A 23,678-nucleotide genomic window follows, 5' to 3' on the forward strand; every position below is an offset into this window, starting at 1 on the left:
TGTTATCCTGATGGCGTTTTGTCTCTGATGCACCATCTATATATGAGACTGTTGGCCATGTTTTATTGACAGACCACTTACGATGAATTCTGATTTATCATGTATTGTGCCACTTGTATTATTATGGTGGTAAAAAAAAATAATAATTTGGTAAACATAAAAAAAATAAAAGGTTAAGGAAAGAAGCCAATTCAATATTTGAAATTTCTGGTAACCCCAACTGCAGTTTTTTTTTTTCTTTCTCTACTGTAAGTTTAACAGGATTTTTTAATAAAGTGTAAAATGTCATTTAAAAAGAGGTCCCACTTTATATTAAGTGTCTTTAACTACTTTGTTCTAATATTTAAACAAATCATTTGATACAATACACTTATTGTGTACATATGTGTTGTACTTATATTTTAAAAATACTTATTTTAAAAAAGTAATTACATCTACTGTACTGTATAATTACGCTGTTAACCCTTCTCTTACCCCTTAACCCACCCTTAAACCGACCCATACCATCAAACCCGTGCCTAACCTTACCCGTATCCCACATTATCCCAACAATGATTGATTGATTGATTTAGTTACATAGTATTTCTTTATTAATACATGAGTTGGAGCAGATAGTGTAGCAGAAGCAGCTAAAAACTGTCGTATGTGTTTTCTTTACTATTACTCTAAAGTGGGCTCTTAACAATATGGTATGACATAAGACATCAAAACAAAACATTTTTAATACAGCTTCTAGTGAGGATAATAACAGCATTATAAAGAAAGAAGAGCCACTAAGTGACCCAGCTTAACACAAGAGTGTTTCAGTGACTGTGTGTCACACGTCATGTGATGGTCATCTAAAACGCCCTTGCTTCGCCACCCCAGCGCCAGCTCACAAACTGTCTTGCCATCTGGGCACTTTAAAAGCAAATCTTTTTTGTTAACTAATTTCAGTCTGTAGTCAAAGCCATCAGTTTGATTGCCATCTGGTTCATTTGTGAATAACACACACATTTTTAATGCATTTTAATGAATCGCGTAAAAGAAGTTGACGGGACGCTTGCTCAAGGTGAATTAAAGAAAATCTCGCTCGATCTTCCTGTCTGTAACTCTTTCATCAGATTATAATTATTACAGTTTATTCAACTGGATTTAATTGAGCATCCAAAACAAAATGAGAAATCTAACCAACTTATTAAACTGGCCTCTATTAAGATAGCATCATAATTACCAACAGAAACAATAAACGCATTCATGCATCTCTGTGACACTGCGGCGGCTCTTTACATTGCCAGAGATTTCCTTGTAAGATGAAGGGTAGATGGATCATTCCTACTATGCAGCACACTTTATATGTCCCCATGATTTAAAAAACTATATATATAGTCATGTTCATCACAATTGGTTATAAACAATAGCAACATTCATAGAAGTATACATATTGTATGAACTTCTTGTAATCATTTCAAGAAAACTTAAAATAAATTATGAAAAAGTTGAATACAAAATCTTTGTACATTCAGGTGTAAAAGTGTCCCAGTTAGACAGATAATTTCTCTGTCTAACTGGGACAGAGAAAATTTTTATTGTTAGACAGATAATATCTCAATAAAGTGAACATGGAGAATTTTATGTAATTCCCCTATTTTGGTTTGAGTTTGTGTTGATTTTGTCCTCAGGTATTGAATTTCTAACATGAAAAGCTGATAAATACTATAGATGTTGGTCTTTTTTTTAATTTTCTAATTGAAATGTTTTAAAAGTAACATGTTTCTTAGGAAAATTGTTATTGTTATCGAAATTGATGATCAATCAAGTTTTTTTTTGTTTTGTTTCTGTGTCCTCAATCACCTCAATCAAAATCCCATTCGGATTTTTCCACTGGCTTTTGGATTATTGCAAAAAAAATTAAATATTGTTGGTCTGTGATCAACAAAAGATTATGATACTTATACTTTTTTTTTCACAAATGAACACAGATTTTATGAATTTTGAAGCCTGAATACAATCTCCAGAAATAAAAAGCTCACCTTAGGCTATAAACTGTGTGCGCAATGTGTCATCCGAGTGTGCCCATAAATAAGTGTGCCAAATTTGGTGAAAATCTCATTTTGTTTAGGAGTTATATACATGTATATGTATGAGTACATAAAAATGACCCATGCACGTCTTTGATTGCATTTTTTGCCACTTACTATTAAAATTTTTACATTTGGGCTTTAACATATAGCCAACGACCTATGTTTCCAAATTTCCTACGGTGGTTTTGTCTCGATAGGACCAATGGTTTTGAAGACATTTGCAAGCATTGTTAAAACTCACCGTTGCACAAACCATAAGGCGAAACCTAGCATGTTAGGTATTGTTGGACTCAGCAAGGATTCAGGAATCTAAAGAGATGACTCCCATGAAAATATGTCAACCACACAAAAAGTTATGAGCATATGAATATTTGATTTCACCACTAGGTGGCGCCATGTCAAAACTTCAGGGCATCGTGCTGATGACCCATAAAAAGTTTCGTAATGATACGTTAATGCGTTCAAAAAATATAGCATGTTGCTACAAAATGCAAAATGGTCAATGCCCAAAATGGCTGATATGGGAAAATTGGATATCATTCAACTCAGCATGATACCCTGAATCTAACAAGATCAGTTTTATAATTTTTGGCAAAACCAATTGGAAGTTAGGGTGAATTCAGGGTGATTGGGACACTTTTTTTCAAGTCATTTCAATGGCAAAAGTATCTCAATCACACTGAATTGACCCTATAAGCAAAATTTTGGCTTATTTTTGCCATTTTTGTTTTCTCCAGACCAGTAGGTGGCGCTGTGCCGAAATGCAGCATGTAGCCTCATGTCATGTTTGTGATGACATGTACCAAATTTGGTCAGAATGTGCTACAGCGATGCAGAGATATGCTCTTCTTCAAATTTGTTTGCATGTTATTCAGGAATGGTTGAGGTTATCAAAAAGATTATGATAATTCTTTGCCAGCATAGTCTGAAGATGACCTGATTTGATTTTCATGAAAATTGGAGCAACCGTCTAGGAGGAGTTCGAAAATAACATGCTTTTTGGTGGGTAAATTTGCCAGAAAAGTTTCATGACAGAAAATGATGTTATACTGTAGGGTGCAATCGAATCGTATTGAGCCAAGGAAACAGAGGAAACAAGGAATTGGTTCTAACCCTTATGGTTCAAAAGTTATTAAAAATTAGTGAAAATTTGGACAAATGGTGGCACTAGAGAGTTTGATCTAGAGACATTGAATTTGCTGTAGTTAATATTGGGACTGTCCTATATCAGCGTTCCCAGTTTCATAACTTTCCCGCAAGCGGTACTATGGGCTGCCATAGACTAAAGAGCGGAAGAAGAAGAAGAATAAGAACACCAAAGGATAGAATAGGGGTCATCGCAGCTCTGGTGCTTGGCCACTAATGAAGCTGTGAACGTGACTAGTGAGTAGATGAGTTTACCTGTTGTGATGATGAATATAGGTGTGATGATGTTTAATGTCTTGGACAATGGAACCGGAAGTGCTAAATGCAACTAATTTCCAGGTTTTGGCGTACAAAAATACATCATACCTACACAGCTCTACCGGCAATGGACTTGGTGAATACTGTGATGTTTAGCGATATTAATTGTCTTGTGCCAAAATCGATCCTGATTTAGAAATACTTTTTAAACTGCCAAAAAAATTAAGAGTTACAAAAGTTGAACAGGTATTGCATAGGAATGAGCAGATGTTTTAGTGTGGAGGAGGACAGCATGCAGAATGAACTGAAGACTGGTTTCCACACACACACACACACACACACACAGTCAACCAATGAGTATGACCTCTTACACTTATGCCAGCATGAAAATTTAAAGCAAAGATTTAAAGGAAGAAGCAAGCAAATGTGGCACTGAAGTTTAGAAAGAGCTTGTAGTGTACTTACTTTCTGGTGGGACTCTGTCTTTATGTGGACATCCAGACAGGCTGCGATGGTGCGGGTACAAACCCGTCACATGACCTGTGCCGTCACAGCCAGGCGTTGGACAGCGGCTTTCTTTTTTCCCCGACCGTGAAGAATCTGAATACACACACAGTCACACACACTCATATATAGGATTATTACTGATTCATTTGTTTAAAAAATGAACATGCAAGTGATCTGATAAAGTCTGGTCCAAGAATTTCCACTAGACAGAAAGATACCATCTGAAAAAAGAAAAATCTTCCACAAAAATATGAAGCAGCATAGAAAACATTATTTTACATTATTACAGTTTTTTACTGTATTTTCGATCAAATAAATGTAGCCTTGTTGAGCAGAAGAGACTTTTTTTAACCCCAAACTTGTGACCAGTACAGTAGTTGCAACCTTTTGTCCTTGTTAGTGCATCTGTGTGTTTTCTAGTTTGCACAGGCAGTGGCTATCCTGGACCTAGTTCTCTTCCTGATATCTGTCCAGGGATACTGGCTGTGTTTCAAACAGAGAGAGTGAATATGCTACAGTTACCACTGATTAAAATTTTAGGGATGGGGTAACCTAGTAACAGGCATCATGTTGCCTTCTGTATCAAAGTAAGCTCGAAACAGACAGGAATAGCATGAGAGCATGTGAAAGATGTGGGCTCAGTTTTGGGGAGACTGAAAATAGATTGCAGTGCTACTCGAATTTTTGCAATATGTGCTTGAAACAATGACGAATTAAGTTCTGCACTGGTTACAAGCATGCATAGATCTGGGTTAATATCATGAAACGTTCAGGTCATGCAGTATTTCAGCTCAAAATCAAATGAAAAAAAGTAATTCTATTTTACATAAAGAAAATGTGACAACAACAAAAAAATTGCATAAACATACGGCTTACGCAAGGAGGATGTGGAAAAGCCTGAGTAGTGATGTTTCTTTTACATTGAATTCAGTGGAAAATTTACATAAAACTCAGAGACGGTCATGCTGATCCACGCCCATAGATGGCAGTGCAGAGTCAAACACCACTGTGGTCTGTATTTAAAGTACATGAAGAACAGTGCTGGTAACACTTGCTAAAGAACTACTGAATGCATCGAACTGTACTGTTATAGTTTTACTTTATTACAATAAAGAGAAACTAATGAGAATCTTTATTGAGAATAATGAGGATTACAACAAAACTAAAAGTGTTGATGTTTGGGAGGGTTTATTGTTGTTTGCTGACAGAGCCCTGAGCGTGCGGTTCAGAGTTCACTCGGGTCGTATGCTCTTTTGTCTCTGTGATATGCTGTATGTGTGAAGTGTAGTGTTCGGATCATGACACTTCTGTTTGGTTTGGGTTCAGACGTTCATGCTCCATGTTTTGTCTCTTGTTGTGACTGCACGTGTTGAGTGTTCATTCACTCATCTTGTCTTCTTGTCTCGTGTGTCTTTGTAGAGCGCCTGGATTATGGTTATTGGTTCATTGGAGAGGCGTTCTTGTGTTGTCTTGTTCTCAGTAGTTTTCATTGGCCGCGTGCTTTCGTGTTGTCATGTTTTGTGTGGACTTGCAGTCGGTGAGAGCTGTGTGTTCGTGTCATGTTTGTCATGTTTGTTTCTATGTGCCATGTGCTCAGTCCTGTCTATTGTCTTAACCACTTCTCCTTGTTACCTGATTATTGGTTTATTTATCCCATCTGCTTTTCTTTTGTTGTGTTTGCATGCTCCTGTTGTTTCCTGTCTAGCCCAGCCTGTCCTGTTTCCCCCCATGGGGTAGTTTTTGTTTGTTTTTGTTTTATTTTTGATTTTAAAAAAGCCCATCAGTTCTGCATAGAGTCTCATCTCTCGCCTTACCTGAAACCTGACAGATATATGTTTAATTGTCATGAAAATAATGACAGAGGGCCCTATCATACACCCGGCACCAGACGCGACACAAGTGTTTTTTGCTAGCTTCAGCTCGACGCAGTTATCATTTTCACGTCCAGTTTAAATAGCAAATGCACTCATCCATCTGTTCACTCATGGGTGTGCTGGACTGAAATCCAGGTGTGTTCAGGTGCATTGTTACTATTTTGAGGAAACTGAAACCGACTGCGACATTGACCAACAAAAACCTGCTCTAAAGTCAATGGCGCAGTATTTTTTTGTTATTTAAAGAGTGCATTAGTAATATACTAATATACACTCTGATGTTACACACACAGGAGCACACAAACATGCCAAATAATAAAAATAAAAGGATTACAATGTAAAAGATTATTATTGTGTACATAAAGATAAAAATGCATACATGTCATAATGGATAGTCATTGCATGTATCAGAATTACCTGTTTGAAGTAATGATGAATGAAATTGGCTGATTATTTGACCAATCGTGGCAATACACACATGTATTTAACACTCTGAGGTCTGAAAACGCGCCGGCGCGTTTTGCAGGTTTTTTTCACATTGCATAATTTTTACTTAATTTTGAAGCAAAAATTCTAGTCTACAACCTCCAATACCCGAAAGTATTGTAAACACAGATTTAATATACTTTTTTTGGCCTTATTTCAGTGACTTAAGTTTTTTGTTTTTTCAATAACCACGCATAAACATTATTCCTTCAAAAACACAAACATGTACATACATGTTCCTCACATATTATTGTAGCCTAGTTTGTGCTGAATACAGTGTAATGACACTTTTCCCATTAATGTGTTTATGAACAACTGAAAAAAGCACAAATGTCAGGGCATGTCAAAACTTCTCCAAGCCCCAAATCAGCCTGCACCATGAGCTTAGATCGTTAAAATAGAGCCAATAATGTACAAAATCTGATTGATGCTGACTTTAGCTTTGTAAACGTATAGTCTCTTTGCTAGTTGCATTAGCACATGCAAGTGTTCACTGCTAAAGATTTGAGTTATATTCATGCAATCAAATTGTATGAGTTAGCTTCGTCTTTGTCGATATTTCAATTAAATTGCATTTAACTTTGTTTTTGTGTAGTGCAAAATCAAAAATGTTAAGTTTTACTAACTTTGAGTTTCTTAACTTGATTTCCTCAATTGTTTTGAGTATTTAATTCAATACAGTTGTTTTTCACAAGTTTTTATAATGTCAGTTTTGAGGTGAAATGTGATGTTCTTGACAGATTCACCCTTTTGTATGATTTCTCTAATTTCCTCAAAGTGCCCTATGCTATTTTAAGGGATCCTAATGTTGTTTTGGATTCTCCTACAACAGGTTTACATTCATCCAAGGTCAAAAAACACTTTAATGTTCTCATTATATCCACTGCAGCATCACTGTGTCTGAAATGGTTTGATCAAGGATTCGGTCTCTCTAAACCCCGCCTTTTATGGCCCAGTCTGTTGTGATTGGTTGACCACTTACTTAACTTAACTTTCATTATCATAAGTGAATCTCAGCTCTGGATCATCCTCAGCTCCTGATTCACAGTGATACGAACAGTACTAATGGCGTGGGTTTTACTCTATCAATCTCATCAGAGTGGATTTGCTTTTGCAGCAGAAAACAGCGTCTTCTCGACATGAACCACACGAACCAAACTCTTCCAGTCTCAGACACAACTACAGCGATTGAGGGCGGGGCAAAGAGACGCTGTTCAGCCAATGAAGACCATAGGCTGGCATTATGCAAATTTGTTATAAACCTACATCTTTTTGGAGACAATAACTCCATTTATCTGCACTTTGATCTTTAAAACTTCACAGACCTTTTACATTCACAAACAGCTCTATTACACACTACATGAAAGATAATATCCAAAAAAGCATAACAGGTGAACTTTACGTTTTCAACCATCTAATAAACGCTGAAACCTCAGACTCTTCTGCAGCCATTTCAAAGAGAGAGAAAACAAACGAGCGAGGGAGAGAGCTGAGAGCAAGCGGAATACATATTAGAAAGTGCTGGATATTGATTGTGGCTCCGGACAAGTCATGCTTTGCATAGCAAATGGCCCCCATTACCATAGCGTCTGTGGATAATTAATGTGCAGTCAGTGGTCCTGTCGTTTGTTATCGGTCATACTGATACTGTTCAATTTCCATCTCCGCCTCGTGCCTTCTTTAAGGAAGAGCTCCTTCCATAACTGTCAGGCCTCCACACTTTTTATAAATCATAATGCCCCCTGGTTAGGCAGCGTCTGCCGCTATTTCTGCCGCGGCGTGATGCTATCGCAGTGTAATGGCCAAGCGTCCCTCATTATTCTGCCATTAGAAAGATTGTGTCTGCCGTGCATGCCGGCCAAACGTCCTTTCATGCGTGCTGTCAGCCCTTCCGGAGAACAGTGGATGAAAGTTTGCATGTGTTTTAAGGGTGCGTTCACCCAAAAATGACAATTCTGACATCATTTACTCGACCTCATGTCATTTTTGTGAAACACAAAAGGAGAAATTTTGAGTCAGTCTGTCCATTACAGCAAAAGCATTTCATGTTGTCATCTCGTTCTCTGATCATTATTGGTGATAATCACTTTATATAGTTTGGTCTCTATAAAGGCTGATTAGAAGAGCCAATCAGATGAAGCAAAACTTGCAAGAAAGGACCACAAAAGGAGAGTTTTCCCAGGCTTTTGTAGAAATCAGACCGTTTCAGACAGACTGGGAATAGAGGTACTGCAATAATGTACAGTTTTTAAAAAATAATGTGTTTATTGAACATTAATGCATGTTAAAATATTTTAGCAATAAACAAAATAATAGCATCATATGGTGAATGCTTTAATAAAACCTATAATAATGATATTAAAATAGTTTTGAATGAACCCTTTAGCCATTTTCAAATGCCTGCTTTATAAATATGCATGACATAATCATATTAATATGAACTTGCAATATGATATAATATGATTTTAACGGTTTTCAGTAATCCTTCGATCTTTCTCCTCTGTCCCTGGAGAAACAGGAATAAACCAATTGAAAGTCCCTGGGAATAAGCAGCACTGTCTGATTTCCCAGTATGTTTCTCTGTACAGTGATCTCCAGTGCCACAGCTATATTTCCAAGCAGAGGTTTATAAATAGGCGGCATGAGCACAGGCTGTGTCCCTGGGATGAGATTTGCTGTTCTCCCGGCCGTGCAGATCGCCATTACTTATGCCTGACGAGCTTAGCCTGTGATGTGGCCGTGCTGGCCTGTTTGAACAACATTAAGCCACTGCTGTTTGCACTGCAGGCACGGGGATGTTTGAGAAAGCTGTCCCGGGGTCAGTTTGGGATCCTCTCTCAGAGCAAAGGAACGCAGAACAGCGCCGAACCTGTCCACTTAAACTGACCTATCTGCTCTGGGGATGATAAGAGTAGGGTGATATCATTTCATTATTAAAGGAGCAGTTCACCCAGAAATGAAAAGCACATTTCAAGTCTTCTGAAGCCTTGCAATAACTCGTGTGAAGAACAGACTAAAAATTAGGTTGGTAAAAACTGAAAAATCAATTTTTTTTCAGCCTTTCCATTGCTAAACAAGAAGAAAATTATTTCGTCCAAAGTGATAAAGATGAGCCCTGAATACTTTTCCAATGTATGGCAATAATGACATACGTTTACACACTTCTGTTCATGTAACTTCAAAGATATGGTGGGCTGAAGAACACCAAAGACACCAATCTTGGGGCAGACCGGGATTTCTTTACCAGTCATTTCACATATTGTACAAACTACTTTCCAAAAGCAATGTAGGTGCTCATGTTGCCTAATACAATGAAATAATGTCCTTTTATGGGTTGGACATTTTCCACAGATGTCTAAAATATGTGCACTGTATTTAAAAAACTTTTGCATGCATATTTTCAGTCTTGTCAGGTTTGAAATACTATTGGTTCTCACGTGTCTAGTAACCACATGCAACACGCAAGAGCTTGAGCTGTGAATGAAGTTGAGGTGGTCTTCTCCTCACACAAAGCTCTCTCTCTCTCTCTCTCTCGGAGCTTGACAGCCCTGTGAATGTAGTTTGTCACTGCATGGGAAGAATATCTTAAAATATATTATTTTGTGTTCAATGGAAGGAAGAAAGTCATACAGTTTGGAACAAAATGAGGGTGAGTAGAAGAAAATAACTGTAATTACATACATTGTTGAAGGTGATGATGCTAATTTTCTAAATATTTTTACTCTCAGGTTTCATCCTAATACATTACACACAGTAATGTCATAATCGCATGCTATTATTCCTAGTCTTTCTCATCATTTGGCGTGTTTATGGGACAAAGAAGGAAAATGTGAGTGGAAATTGGTAGCATGTGCACTATTAGAGTAATGCTGGCCGTTCAGGGTCCTCTGATAGCTGTTCTTGTGTTCTTGTGTGGATCATACACAACCGTCTGTCATCGCTGATGTCAGCTCTACACATTTCATATCTCTCGGATCGCGTCTTTGAAAACTCACACATTATTTTTTTAAAATAAAACAAAGATTTTTAGAGTACGTTTTACAAGAAACTAAAAATGTCATGTTTAATTCAATGTTACTTTGTATTTCTTTGTAATTATTTGTGAAATTTTCTAGAATTTACTAGAAGTGAAAGCTGTTTCAAAGTAAATCCTACACCAATTTTTCTCATGTCACTCGTCACTCACGTAAACAATTTGCCTGCGATTACAGGCTTTCATCGACGAGCTCCATTAATCAGGCTTAAAACTGTGTATTGCATGGGCGGCATAAATATACCTGGAGAGAATATTATTTTGCATTAATTTTAATTAGTCATATCACTGAAAGGCTCCACCTTTTCAACATTTTTTATGTACTTCAGTGAAGCAGGACAATGATCTCAACCTCTTTGACTTCAAGGGCCCCTCTTTGTCCACAACAATATTTGAAGGCTTGATTTTTAGTTGTTGTAGCTTCTTTTAATGTTCGTTTTGTATTATTTTAAATAAATTTAAGTAATCTTGAGACCCCCTTGGAAGTTTGTTGAGGGCCTCTAATGGCCCCGGCCCATGTTTGAGAACTGGAGTGACGTCATTTTAAACAAAATCAGTCAAAATGAAGTTTGCTTTGGAGTTTGTTTTGGTAATTCTAAACAGCTCACAAAAGTGAAATGTGAACTACCATTGGATCATGGTGATGATGTAACAGGTGGGTGTGGCTCTGAGGCTCCGCCTTCTCTGAGGTGTAAATCTTCTCTGGTTCATTTCTTCTGTTCAGTTCAGTCAAAGTCAGACACGAGTAAAAACTTGAGAGAGATGCTCTATAGTAGAAACTGAAGTTGTGACTCTAATAGGCACTGTTTTTCATGTTTAATACTGTAAAGCTGCTGCATTAAATCTAGTGTATAATGTGCTGTGTAAATAAACGTGACATGACTTGTGTCACAGATCCCCTGTCTCCATGGACTACAATTCCCATGATCCTCCTGTTCTCCACACCTGCACCCACTTCCCTTGTCATCTCCCCATCTTCACTAACCATCCGTTCTCTGTTGGGTTAAGTGTTAGTTTGGTGTTCTCTGCCTGTGTTTATTAAAGTGTTCATTTGTTATTGAGAGGAAAGTGCACATATTTACACATTCATCTAATGGCCGGTCTCAGTAAGCCCCTGCTCAGGTGTCTTGAACTTGTTTTTACTCCTAAGCAAAGACTTATTAGCATTGAGTATATTGGAGACTTAACTCTCAAGACTAATCAGTTCTAGTGCTGGTGGTGTGTTTTGTAATATGAGATTACCTTTAAGGTAGTAGGGCTTCTTTAGGCCATCGTGGTGCAGACGCGCCTTCCGCTCCTCCACGCAGCTGTGCCTCAAACCATCATGCAAATGCAGTCTATCTCTCCTGACTGCTTCCGACGCCATTTTTTCCCGCAAAGCTTTAGTCCGCTCCGTTTCCAGCGCTATGGCCTTCTCCAGCAGTGACAGGTTGCCCTTGGTCATATCGAAAACGTCCTCTGAGCGGTCCGACGTGACAGAAGTGGTGTCTTCATCGCAGTCCTGGAAGCCCTTGTGCTCCGCGGCGCAGCTGGAGAAAGTCTTGGAGCGCGGGCTGAGCTGCTCCTCGAGCTTCATCAGGTTGACCATGTCGGAGTAGTTCCTCTCGAGGACGCGGCACTCCTCAGGGCTCTGATGATGCTGCTGATGTTGGGCCTCTTGATAAAGCTGATGAGCCTGCTGGTGGGGATGCACATAAATACCAGATCAACCATTAACCGACAGTAGAAATTTGGATTGATTAACACCCCTGCTGAAAAATCCAGCATTGGTGGTCACCAGCATAAGGTTTTGCATGGTGGGAACAGATACACCAGCTCAGTTTTGTTTGAGAACAGCTGGTCCAGCACTATAACCAGCATAAACCAGCCTGGACCAACATGGAATTGATGCTGGATTTTCAGCAGGGACTAAAAAGTAATGATAAAAACTGCAGATAAACTCAGTTGTCACTATGAAATCAAAATGTAAAATGCAAAATATTGCAGTACTTATTATAAATGATTTATTCGTGCACATTTTTTTTTTCTTCAAATTCATCTTGAATCAGAATATCTTCTCCTCACTCTTGCAGCATCTCTTCTCTTCTCTGATGATGAGGGCGCGGCAACCTGTCACTCACATGAGATCCACCAATAGCAAACCACAATTCCCCACAGACAAAATCAAGCCCCGCCCTACATTTGTTCTTGTTTGAGAAGCGTTTCACTCGGATATACGGCACAATAGGGAAGAAAAGATCACGGTGTCTGTTTCATGCCAAATTCAGGTGCTGAAATATTAACAAAATCTCTTAAAGTCCCGCTGTACTCAATAATTTTATCCCTTAAACTAATCTTTGATCACCAAAATGACATATTTAAACTGTGAAAAAAAAAATCTTTCATGCCTTAAAATAGCTTAAATGTAACTCTACACCCTTGCTTCATTTAGTATACGTGAATAATATGCAAATTAGCCCTGCCTCCACTCACTCACACTAGCTCAGAGATCCACTTGGTCAAATTTACTATAGTAAACATTACAAAATGGCAAATGGAAGTACTGGTTTAGTTCAGCCATATATAAACACATGGTTTGTCTTAAAGCATATTAAAAACACCACATATAAACAACATTAAAAACTTGATCATCACCACAGGGGACTTTAGGGCCAATTCACACTGCACCAACTAATGCCGAGCAAACGCAAAAGACATGTTTGTCGGGTTTCAGTGTGTTACCTCTGTCAAAGTAAGAAGCAATGCATTGTAATTCAGTGATGGCGCTGTTGGTCTCTGTCTGTCGATGCAGTGTGAGTTAGCCTTTACACAACTATTCTTTGAGGGTGGGTCAAAACAGACAGTGGGCGGGCATTATGCAAATGTGTAACATGATGATGTCACGGAAATGATGGCAGGACTATAAACAATGCGATTCAAAAAAGTGTTTTCTGTTGGAGAGATTCACTCATTTTGGCATGGACTTTGTGCAGATAGTTTACATGCACACACTTCTACATTACACACGTAATTTACAGGAGTGACAGCCGCATTTACACAATTTCTACACAGTGTGTAACAATCTGAACTGAACAACTAGTTGTTAATGATGTATTTGAACGTGTCTCTCTTCTGAATCTGCGGTGCTAGAAAATCCCAGGAACAGAGAATCTTTACTCTTTTGCACATCTGAAGTGCTCCTCAAACAGAAGGCTGTGTCCTAGTAAGCCTTCCTTTTGCATTCTTCATTCAGCTCATTTTGAAGGATGCATCAAGTGTATCTTCTCGTCCTTCAGTCACCAACAATTCTTTGCACACATTCTAGTTCATGCAGTATAGCTGTATTTGGTATTAAAGTGGCTCGCTTTAGGAGACATTTCCAAACAACAAGCCCAAAGACACTTATAATAAGTGGACATGGCAACACTGCAAGAGCGCACTCTGTGAAGCCTTCCGAGCATAGACAAAACACAGTGTGATCTGACAACTGTGCTATAGTTAAAACTGCCAGATGTAACGAGTCGTTTGATGCTAAAAACAAACACCAAACCTCCACGACACATCTAATCCGTGCTATGATAACCACTGTGTCAGTCACTGGAGTTTTAGGAGTGCTCCATAAAGGGAACATATCATGAAAATCTGACTTTTTCCATGTTTAAGTGCTATAATTGGGTCCCTGGTGCATCTACCAACCCAGAAAATGTGAAAAAATACAACCCAGTAACTTTTGGCAAGCCTTTCTCTGCAATCATGTGAAAAAACGAGCCGCTCAGTGTGCTTTCCCTTAGCCTCCATACGCTCTATTACTTTATGCTAGCACAAACACAAGTTGTGTTTGACTGAAATATCATTTTACGCCGGACTGCTTCACAAACGAGGGTCAATTCAACACAAAAGATGAACATGACGGCACATGCTAGTGGATGAGTTGAATCAACTCCACAGCAACTACATCAATTTATCCACTAACCATTCAGAAACGTCTAAAAGTTGTAACTTCTTCCTGAGTCTCTCCATCAGTGTCGACTCCGGTTTGAACAATGTAAGGCTGAACACTTTCCTCATTTTGGCTGCGTGAGATTCTCCAGCTTTGTTGTTGTTGAGCTGTTAAAGCTCCGCCCTCTTCTGGAAAGCGGAGCTCATTTGCATTTAAAGGGACACACACAAAAACGGCTCCACACACATTCTGGAGACAACAGAGACTGATATTACATCTTGTGAAAGAGACATTATATGTCCACTTTAAAGCCGGTTCACATAGAACGTGTTTTTTTTGCAGTTAAAAACGAGAGAGTCTCATGCATTAGAACACCATGTCATGCATGAGACGCAGCAAAAGACGTGAGCGCAACGGTCATACTCGTCTGTCTACCGCATGTTTACATAGGAAAACCATGGAAAAGTAGCACAGTGGAATGGGAAAAAATGCATTCTCTGTGAATGGCCCCTTACTCCATACACTCAATGGGTCTCATTCATGAAACATTGGTAAATATACGAGTAAATATGTGAGTGATTTGCACGTAATGAGACCTTCCCGAAAACTCTCCTCCTGATTCATAAATACTTCGTAAACGTCAGAAGTGATAGTGAAATGTGTGTGTGTGTTAATGAATTCCAATCAGTTGTAAATGGGACGCGCATGCACGCTCATTCTCAATTACCATAAATCCCGCCCATTAAATCCGACTGACAACTATATATGAGCATCATATTATGACACCAAACGAAGGATTTTAGCCATTTTATGGGAAACAATTTCCATAACAATTAAGGAGCCATTAGTTTGCCCAGCCCTATTGAAATCAATCCATTATTTGATTAAAGTGCTCCGTTTGCAGATGCTATTACTGGCTCTCACAATAAAAGTAAAAAGAAAAAACGTATGTTATTGCTATATATAATATTTTTTCAAAATGCTGTAAATATGTACCTTATTAAGGGGAATTAAAATGAGCAAAACGTTTGGATGTTAAACGCACTATTTACGCGTGACTGGGAGCAGGTGTAGATTTCTTTCGTACCAACTAACATTTGGAAAATAAACAATTTATGCACTATGTCAAACCTTTAACCTGCATGGAATAAAATTAACCATTGGTTTAAATGTAGGCCAATTCTGTGGGCAAACTGTCAGTTAAGGGTTAATGGTCGGTCATCGTCATCATAGTTCAGGGAAAACGTTTTAAACGAACATCCATACCTGCTGGTTATTGTTGAGCCGCTCGGCTGGCTTGGTTTCGCTTAGCTTGCGCGCCAAGTCAAAGCACTGGTTGCGAAGACACTCCAAACTGCTCAGACAAACTTCTTCATCGCTCTTCTCCACCATCTGACCATTACTGGTGGGTTTACCACCGAGTCCATTACCCGCGGGCCCGTTGGTGTTACCGCAGTCCGTGTTCTCGCCGCCGTCGTCCTGATACGGCTGCTCGTGGAGGTTTTCCGAGAGCGTGACTCCGTGACCCTGCGCCAGGAGCTTCAGAGAGTCCACGGTCTCCCTTACCACATCACTGTTCACGTCCAGACTCAGCTCACCCTTCCTTGAGCCCTCCTCATCGTCATCATCGTCATCATCATCTTCATCTTCCTCCTCCTCCTCTTCCTCTTCTGCGCTGTTGGAAGAGTTGCTGTTCATCTCGGACTCGGTCATGGCCCGGTAAGCAGCGTCCTCTGCGATCTTGCCCAGGTTAAGCAGAGATTTGGCCACCAGTTCATCATAGTTGTCATATTCATCGTTGTTGTTGTTGTCCTTCTCCGCGGAGGGGCTCGGTCTGCTGGGACTGCAGTTCATATGGTCACTGTCTGTGAAGACAAGCAGATGTTTTCACACTACTGTAGCTGTTCAACAGATAACGCTGGGTTCAGTTGCTTTGCTCAAAACAGTTTTGAGGGCCATAACCACCTCAGGCTACAGCTACATTAATCCAGATACATTCGAAAACACATCCTTTTGTCTACATATCCTGTGAAAACTAAGGTTTTTGAAGAAGCTTTCCCAATTTGAAAACCTGTGAACTGTGAGTTATTGATGAAATATAAAAGGTGACATTTGTATCTGGATTCATGTAGACGTAGCCTTAGACATCAATGGAGACAAGACCTCCCAAAAATTAGAAATGGCCAAATTGTTCCCACAAATTTTATAGTTTAAAAGTAAGATCATAAAATGACAAATTAGTAGGCCTTGTAGGAATATTTGATAAGTAGCCAAAACAATTTGTATCATTGCAAAATAATGGCAGACGGGTTCATGATCGTTCCTACATATTCAATCATTATCAAAACTTACATTATATGCAAAGGATTTTGATTCATAGGTCATAACATTACAAATGGACTCTTTTTCACAGACATTTCAGTAATAATTAACATTGAAAATCTAGCAACTTTTTCACATTTTTATGAGTTTTTAATGTACATTTATTACCTTAGCATATTATCTTGGCAAGTTTGCCCTGCTATAGTTTACGTTCACATTCTAAACCCAGAAATGAGAAAAGGGTCCATTCCCTAAATATTCTTTAGGATGTTTCCTGATTGTAAATTATATTGAAATATGATGTCATATTTTTTAAATAAAGTTGCTTTCAGTCCAATGTTGCAGAGGAAAATATTGATAATAAATATGAAAATATTTGAATGCAAATAAATTAGTGGTGATAAAATATCTAATTAATAGGACACAAAATTATAATTCCATGCATTCTCAGTATTTATGCGTGGCGTATATTAGTATTGAATCATTATCTACACGCTGACAGAAGAATGTTGTCAAGTGTGAATGCAGGATTAGCTGTTAATGAAGCTGTGCTTATGAAGAGCAAAACCAGTTACTTATAAGGTCCTAATTTAATTAACATGCTGTTGACAACTGTTCACGTAGTCAGCTCACTAGGTTTTGAGACAAAGCCAATATCTTAGGTAAGAAAACAGCACAGAAAACAGGGTCGGTGCCAATACGTGTGGGCGTTTGATTGTTAATTAGACTCGAAGGCTCTGTCAGGTCTGATTGGAGGGAGCGTGAGGCTGGCTGAGCTGTCTGAAGTGTCTGAGACACATCTCACGCCTACTCCCTTATTTAGCACACACTCACAGACCACCAGAACCGAGGCACCGGCTCAAATACTCAGACCATTTGTAGGCAACAAGAATGGCTTCTTGTGTACTATTATGTTAAGTTAGATTTGTTTAGCAAACATCCTGTGGCCATTCATTCTAATTGTGATACAAATTCTCAGGAAATGAAGCTGTTCTTTTCTCCATGACTTACTGATATAATTAAAAGGAAAAATCTCAGATATTGAACTTAGTCACATAACGTGACAGATTTGACACTGTTTTAAAATATTAAATGCTCTGACGTTTCTTACAATCTGATCTGAGGTAGCCCTCAAAGGCCTTTATGTCCTTTTCATCTTTTACGTTTTTCTGACAGTCTTTATAGGTATTTAATGATGTTTACATCTATATTATAATTTCTGATATGGGGGGAAATCACAACCACATATACACTGCCCGGCCAAAAGTTGCTGTTAGGATTTAAAGGAGTCATGAACTGTGTTGTTTTATTGTTTTATAGTGTTTCCTGGGGTGCACTTATAATGTTAGTTTGCTTTTTACATCAAAAATGGTCATAATTTAGAAATAAAAGGCATTTTTGCTACCCTGATTTTATTTGAGCGCTCTGTTTTAAGGGGCGTGTCTCTGTGAGACTTCAGTGTAAACGCCCACTGCTGTGATTGGCTGACATCTTTCCATATGAAATTACTAATTATTACTCTCTCAAAAACTTTTAGCTCATTTTTACTATTACAGCTCTCGAGGTTAACTAATCGTGAAAAGTGTTGATTATAGCATTACATGTAGATCTATGGCATTTAGATGGTGGCATGAAAGGTTGCAGTGATGATCATTGTAGTCGATCACAGACATGTTGTTGAGCTCATGAAAGCAGTGATCTCGTCATTGAAACTCAGTTTCTACACACTAACTAATGGTTTCATCATAACTAACAGTGCAAACGCGATGTAAATAAGAGAATAAAATAAAATGGGAGTTTTGGTGCAACTCGAGTCCAGAATTGCCACCTAATTAGGCTTGAGCGGTTAAATAAACATTATTATGTGTCAAAGTGACTGTCTTTGCAAGTAAACACGTAAACAGTTGAGAAAGAAAACGCACGAGTATATTGGATCCGTGCAGTTGGTCTTAAAGCCACAGCATCCAGATACACCTGCTGTCTTCTGTGTCATTAATGTTAATCAAACAACAAAAAACAGAAAATCTTTTTTTAAGAATAGCAAGAATAAATGTATATTTAATTTACACAGTAAAGACTATGCAGTAATTTTTATGCATTTGATTACCTTATACAATTTATGTAGTATTTCATATTTCTATTGTTTGAATTTTTCCAGGTAAATTTCATTTGTGTTTGTTCTTTTGTAGTTTGTTTTCCTATATGCTTGTAATCAGTTTCTTTGTTCTTTCTTTATAATGATAATATGATATTGAAAATGGTAACACAAATTATGAAATTTCAATAGTATCAAAAAATTGGGTCCCACTTTATATTAAGTGGCCTTAACTACTATGTACTTACATTTAAATTAATCATTTGATATAATGCACTTATTGTGTGCATACGTTTTTACATTGTACTTATATTTTAAAAACACCTGCATGTAATGACATCTGTAATTAATTTCTGTAATTACATTTATAATTACACTGTTGACCCATCCCTTACACCTTACCCCTACCCTTAAACCTACCCATACCACCAAACCTGTCCCTATCACACCTCAATAGCAGCAAAAGTGTTTTGCAATTCAATATGAACCCAATAAGTACATTGTACTTAGTTTTTGATGTAAGTACATAGTAGTTAAAGCCACCTAATATAAAGTGGGACCAAAAATTGTATATCATAAAAACCTTAAATCTCATTATTGTGAAAAAAACCAAAAAAAAAAAACAGATTCTGGTCACACCTCTAGTAGCATGTTATGATTAGAATACTAAATCATACACAATATACATAAATCAATAAATATCATGATTCTCTCTGCAAGACTGTAAGCACACACTGTATTTCAGACTGGGAGAAACAGCAGAACCAGTACAGAATTTGTTGGTCACATTAAATGATGGAAAACATTTTGACATTTTTTGAGGCAATGTGACTGTTGCTATAATCGAGGGCATTGGTCCTGCCAGAGCTCACCTTCAGTAGGAACTGAGCACCTCTGTTTTGAGAGGGCTGTTTTTAGCCTGATACTGAGACCGCAGTGAAGGTCACCGCAAAATCATCCAACTGCACCTCAAATTACGGTGACCTTCTTCCAAAGATGCCTAACTGCCAAATTACCTCCTCTACCCCTCTGGAGGCTGAAATACTCACTTCACATTCAGGTCTGGTTTAGTTTCTAAACCCAAAAATAAAACATTCTGATGCCAGATTAACCCTATAAAGCCTTCTGCATCATATCTGATACATTTCTAAAGCCTCCAAATGTGATGAAATCTTATAGTGTTCTGGGAGCCAAATTATTCCATAATAACTCAAACTATGTCCACCTCTAATAGATTTATTTGAAGCCTCACCTATTTCTTGAATTTGCTCCTCATCGTCTTCCTCATCTTCCTCCACCTCATCCTCTTCTTCATCATCCTCCCCCTCTCTTTCTACACCTTCTTCCTCTTCCTCCTCCACCACTTCCTCTTCTTCCTGCTCCACCTCTTCCTCTTCTCCATTAATCACTTCTACCTCTTCCTGATCATATTGGTCCTCGTTGTCTGTATATTCCTCCTCCGCTTCCTCTTCTTCTTCCTTTTCCTCCTCTTCCTCCTCCTCCTCTTCTTCCTCTTCTTTTTCATCCATCTCCTCCATTTTGTGTGTCCTGTAGCATTTCTCCATTGACTGCTGGTCTACGACTGTTAGGAAGACCTTCCTCTTGGCCGAGGGCTCCAGGGCGTGAGTCTCCAGGGGTTTTCTCTTCTTGGCGACAGGACAGCCATACACACTGGACATGGAGAGATAAGAAAAAGGCAATTAGAAAGCTGGCTTGCGAACTGCCAGAAATTAGCACAGTTCAGCGGACTCAAGACCAAGGTACATCATTTACAGCGCACAGGCTGAAGGAGTTTTGAATTGGGACAAATATAGCAGGCTGCATGCCAAATCATTTATGGGTTACACAGGCACAATCAATAGACCCTAGTCAGGGGAGACGCCATATTAAATTTGCACTGAATGACAAGAAAACCGTGAGACAGTATATTTAAAGTGCCCACATTATGCACATTTATTTTGGGGGTCTAACAGTATACGTTTACAGGATTTAAAGTTTTTTCATACTGTATATACTCTACGCTCTGTTTCAGTTCCTGTCTCTTTAAATCCCGCCTTTCTGAAAAGCCAAGTCTGTTCTGATTGGTCAACCATTTAAAGCATGTGTCGAAAATATAAAGCTTCTTACCGAGGCTTCATGAGCAGCTGTAAAAATATTATATTTTCAGTATGTCATATGGCCTCAGTATTGGAAGTCCATACAATGCTTTTTGCTCTTGCAGCGAAAAAACAACAACAAAACAAAAGTGTATGGCATAGTTAAGTCAAGGAAATAATGACAGGACTACAAACGAGTTTCAGGCAGGTGTCTTCTGCTGGAGAGATTCACTCTTTGAGTTTTGTAACATTGTAGACACACACACACATGTTTGTTTTTGTGAATTGTGGGGTCATTCCATAGGCGTAATGTTTTTTCTACTGTACAAACTGTATTTTCTCTCCCCCTACACTACCCCTACCCCTAAACCTAACCCTCACAGGAAACTGTGCACACTTTTTCTTTCTCACAAAAACTCATTCTGTGGGATTTAGAAGCCTTTTGAAAAATGGGTACATGGGGTAATGTCCTCATAAGTCACCTCTTTTTGTAATACGTATGTCATTATACACATTTGTGTCCTGATATGTCACAAAAACACACACACACGCATGCACGCACACACATGCACGCACACAATACCTTGCAGCTGTGAGATTTAGAGGAGATTAATTGCATTTTAAACCTTCAGCAAATATATATATATATATCTTATAGATCCTCCAGGCAGCAGGAGCAGGTGATTTTATCATCCAATAATCAGTGTATTGATCCAGTGTTCAGGTCATCCTTTTCATTTGAGCCGGAGAGAGTGAGAAACAATCCTTTACCCTTAATAGTTCAGCCTAGCACACAGCCGGCTAACTGTAAATTTGATAATATTTTCAATGGGATAAATATTTTATTATGAACAACATACCAAAAATTGTAAATAAATTGACAGGTTTAGAATTGAGGGACTTATAATTTGGATTACTGTATAAGTATGTGTGCTTTGTTGTTAATCACCAAAATCAGCTACTAAGCAGCCTTGTACAGTCACATAACCAATGGTAATACCATGTGTATATATATACAACAGTTCTTTCTGGTTCTTGAATCTGATTGGCTGAGAGCCGTGTGATATTCACAATATCAGCAGTGATACAGTGTAACTGTTTGTATCACTCCGCTAGCGGCGACTGTCATGGCGATTGAGCAGATGTGCGCTCCAGGCCGTCAGTGATCGTTCAGTGCTCATGTACCCGCAGAGAACAGCTTCATCGCTGGCTCTTGTGTAGATCATGGTTACAAATATAATTCGTTTGAGGTATATAAAACAAGCAATTCTTGATCTTATTAATCTATTGTTCCAGAGAAAAACGATTTGGGTTAAGGGGAAAATTACATTTCATAACTTTATACAGTATATAGGGTCAGATTTACTATACGGGGTAAATTAGCGCGAGAGCACAATTCCACAAATGCGCCGATGGGAGTGGCAAGTTTTGGGCGTGATCTACTGCTGACGCACAAATTAAAGAACACAGACGCAATCAAATCATTTACACAATGACCAATGCAATCTAACAAGAGCAGCACAAATTAGCAATGGGACGCAAATAAGCAGAGCTGATGCTCATCAGGTGCGGATCGACACAGGCGCAACTTGTTGCATACGCATAACATCTTCAAATGTATACGAGTGGAAAATATTTTCTCCTTCTACCACTCTCTCTGTTCTCTGCGGTGTCTCCTCCCAGCAGCAACAACTGCAGCCATGTCACAAAATGGGTTCAGACATGCTTTTTTTGGCGTTAAATAATGGCGCAAATACCAGTAAATTGACTAGCGCAAACATTAGTAAATCGCATTGCGTGATTCATTTAAATACTCTTTTCTGTAAATTTTGTGTCTGAAAGGGAAACTCCTACAAATGCATATGCAATAAGTTCAGCCACAAAAACAACTCAGTCCACGCCTTTTCAGAGCTAATTTTGCACTGCGTGTCTTTAGTACATCCTGACAGTAGTTTTTTAATGCAAGCTGTTAGTAAATCTGGCCCTTAGGCTATATTTAACATAAATCCTGTGCTGGAGCGCTGCTTTTATACGTTTGACTGAATTGTTTGCTTGTGTTTTTATAATGGCTATTGTTGTTAATTTAAATATTGTTGCTCAATAAATATTATTTTATGTTAAATAATATAAAGTATTTGGTATTGAGAAAGAGTGCGTCAATAGTATCAGTGAAAGTTACATTATTACTCCATTAGTTGGCAGCAAAGACTCTCTTTCTGACTGACTCAGAACAAGGAAGTTGTTTTAGCGCTGTGGGAAATCCCCTTAACTTTTAAAAGGACAAAGACAAAGATGTTGTGCTCCTCTGCGGACATTCAAACTGATTTTCTGCTGTGTATATAATATTATGGACATCAACCTGAAGAATGAATGCTCTATCAGATGCAGGTAAAACACTCGTTTAGTCCATCTCTCTCTCATAATACTCCACATATTACAGTGAGCTTCAATGAAGCGACTCAACATTCCTCATTACTAGTTCTGAAGTGACGTTGTAGAATTAGTAACAGTCAAACTGTCAACTTGAGATTTGAGTCTGTGGCGGAAGGAAGTAGTTCCTCACAAAAGAGGGTTTTAAAGGCACTCTGTTGTTGTTCTTATTTATATACTTGTGCCGTCAAACTGTTGTATAAATGCAATATCACTCTATATCAGCATGATGTGATTAACTACGGCCGAACCACAGCCGTGCTGATATGCAGCCATATTACATGGCTGCTTGTGTTATATTGCTCATATATATATATATATATACATACTGCTGAATGATTAATTTATGTATTCATGACTATTGCAAGGTGATACAGTACATGTCTAAAAAACATATAGCATTACCAATGTTCCATTTCCAACAAAACATGGTATTTTTTATGTTGGTG

General features: G+C 38.3%; 1 protein-coding gene across 1 annotated transcript in view; it reads right to left on the reverse strand.

The window, feature by feature from the left end:
* myt1lb (myelin transcription factor 1-like, b) overlaps positions 1–22,025 on the reverse strand; it is a 60,035-nt gene extending 38,010 nt beyond the window's left edge. The window contains exons 1-5 of the mRNA XM_067368395.1: positions 21,985–22,025; positions 19,929–20,374; positions 15,553–16,151; positions 11,610–12,042; positions 3,933–4,067 (exon numbers count right to left, since the gene is read on the reverse strand). Coding sequence (XP_067224496.1) covers positions 3,933–4,067; positions 11,610–12,042; positions 15,553–16,151; positions 19,929–20,374; positions 21,985–22,025 — 1,654 coding nt within the window. The remainder of the gene's footprint in view (positions 1–3,932; positions 4,068–11,609; positions 12,043–15,552; positions 16,152–19,928; positions 20,375–21,984) is intronic.
* Positions 22,026–23,678: the final 1,653 nt, after the last annotated feature.

Source organism: Chanodichthys erythropterus, chromosome 18 (genome assembly GCF_024489055.1).
Source record: "Chanodichthys erythropterus isolate Z2021 chromosome 18, ASM2448905v1, whole genome shotgun sequence".
NCBI lineage: Eukaryota > Metazoa > Chordata > Actinopteri > Cypriniformes > Xenocyprididae > Chanodichthys > Chanodichthys erythropterus.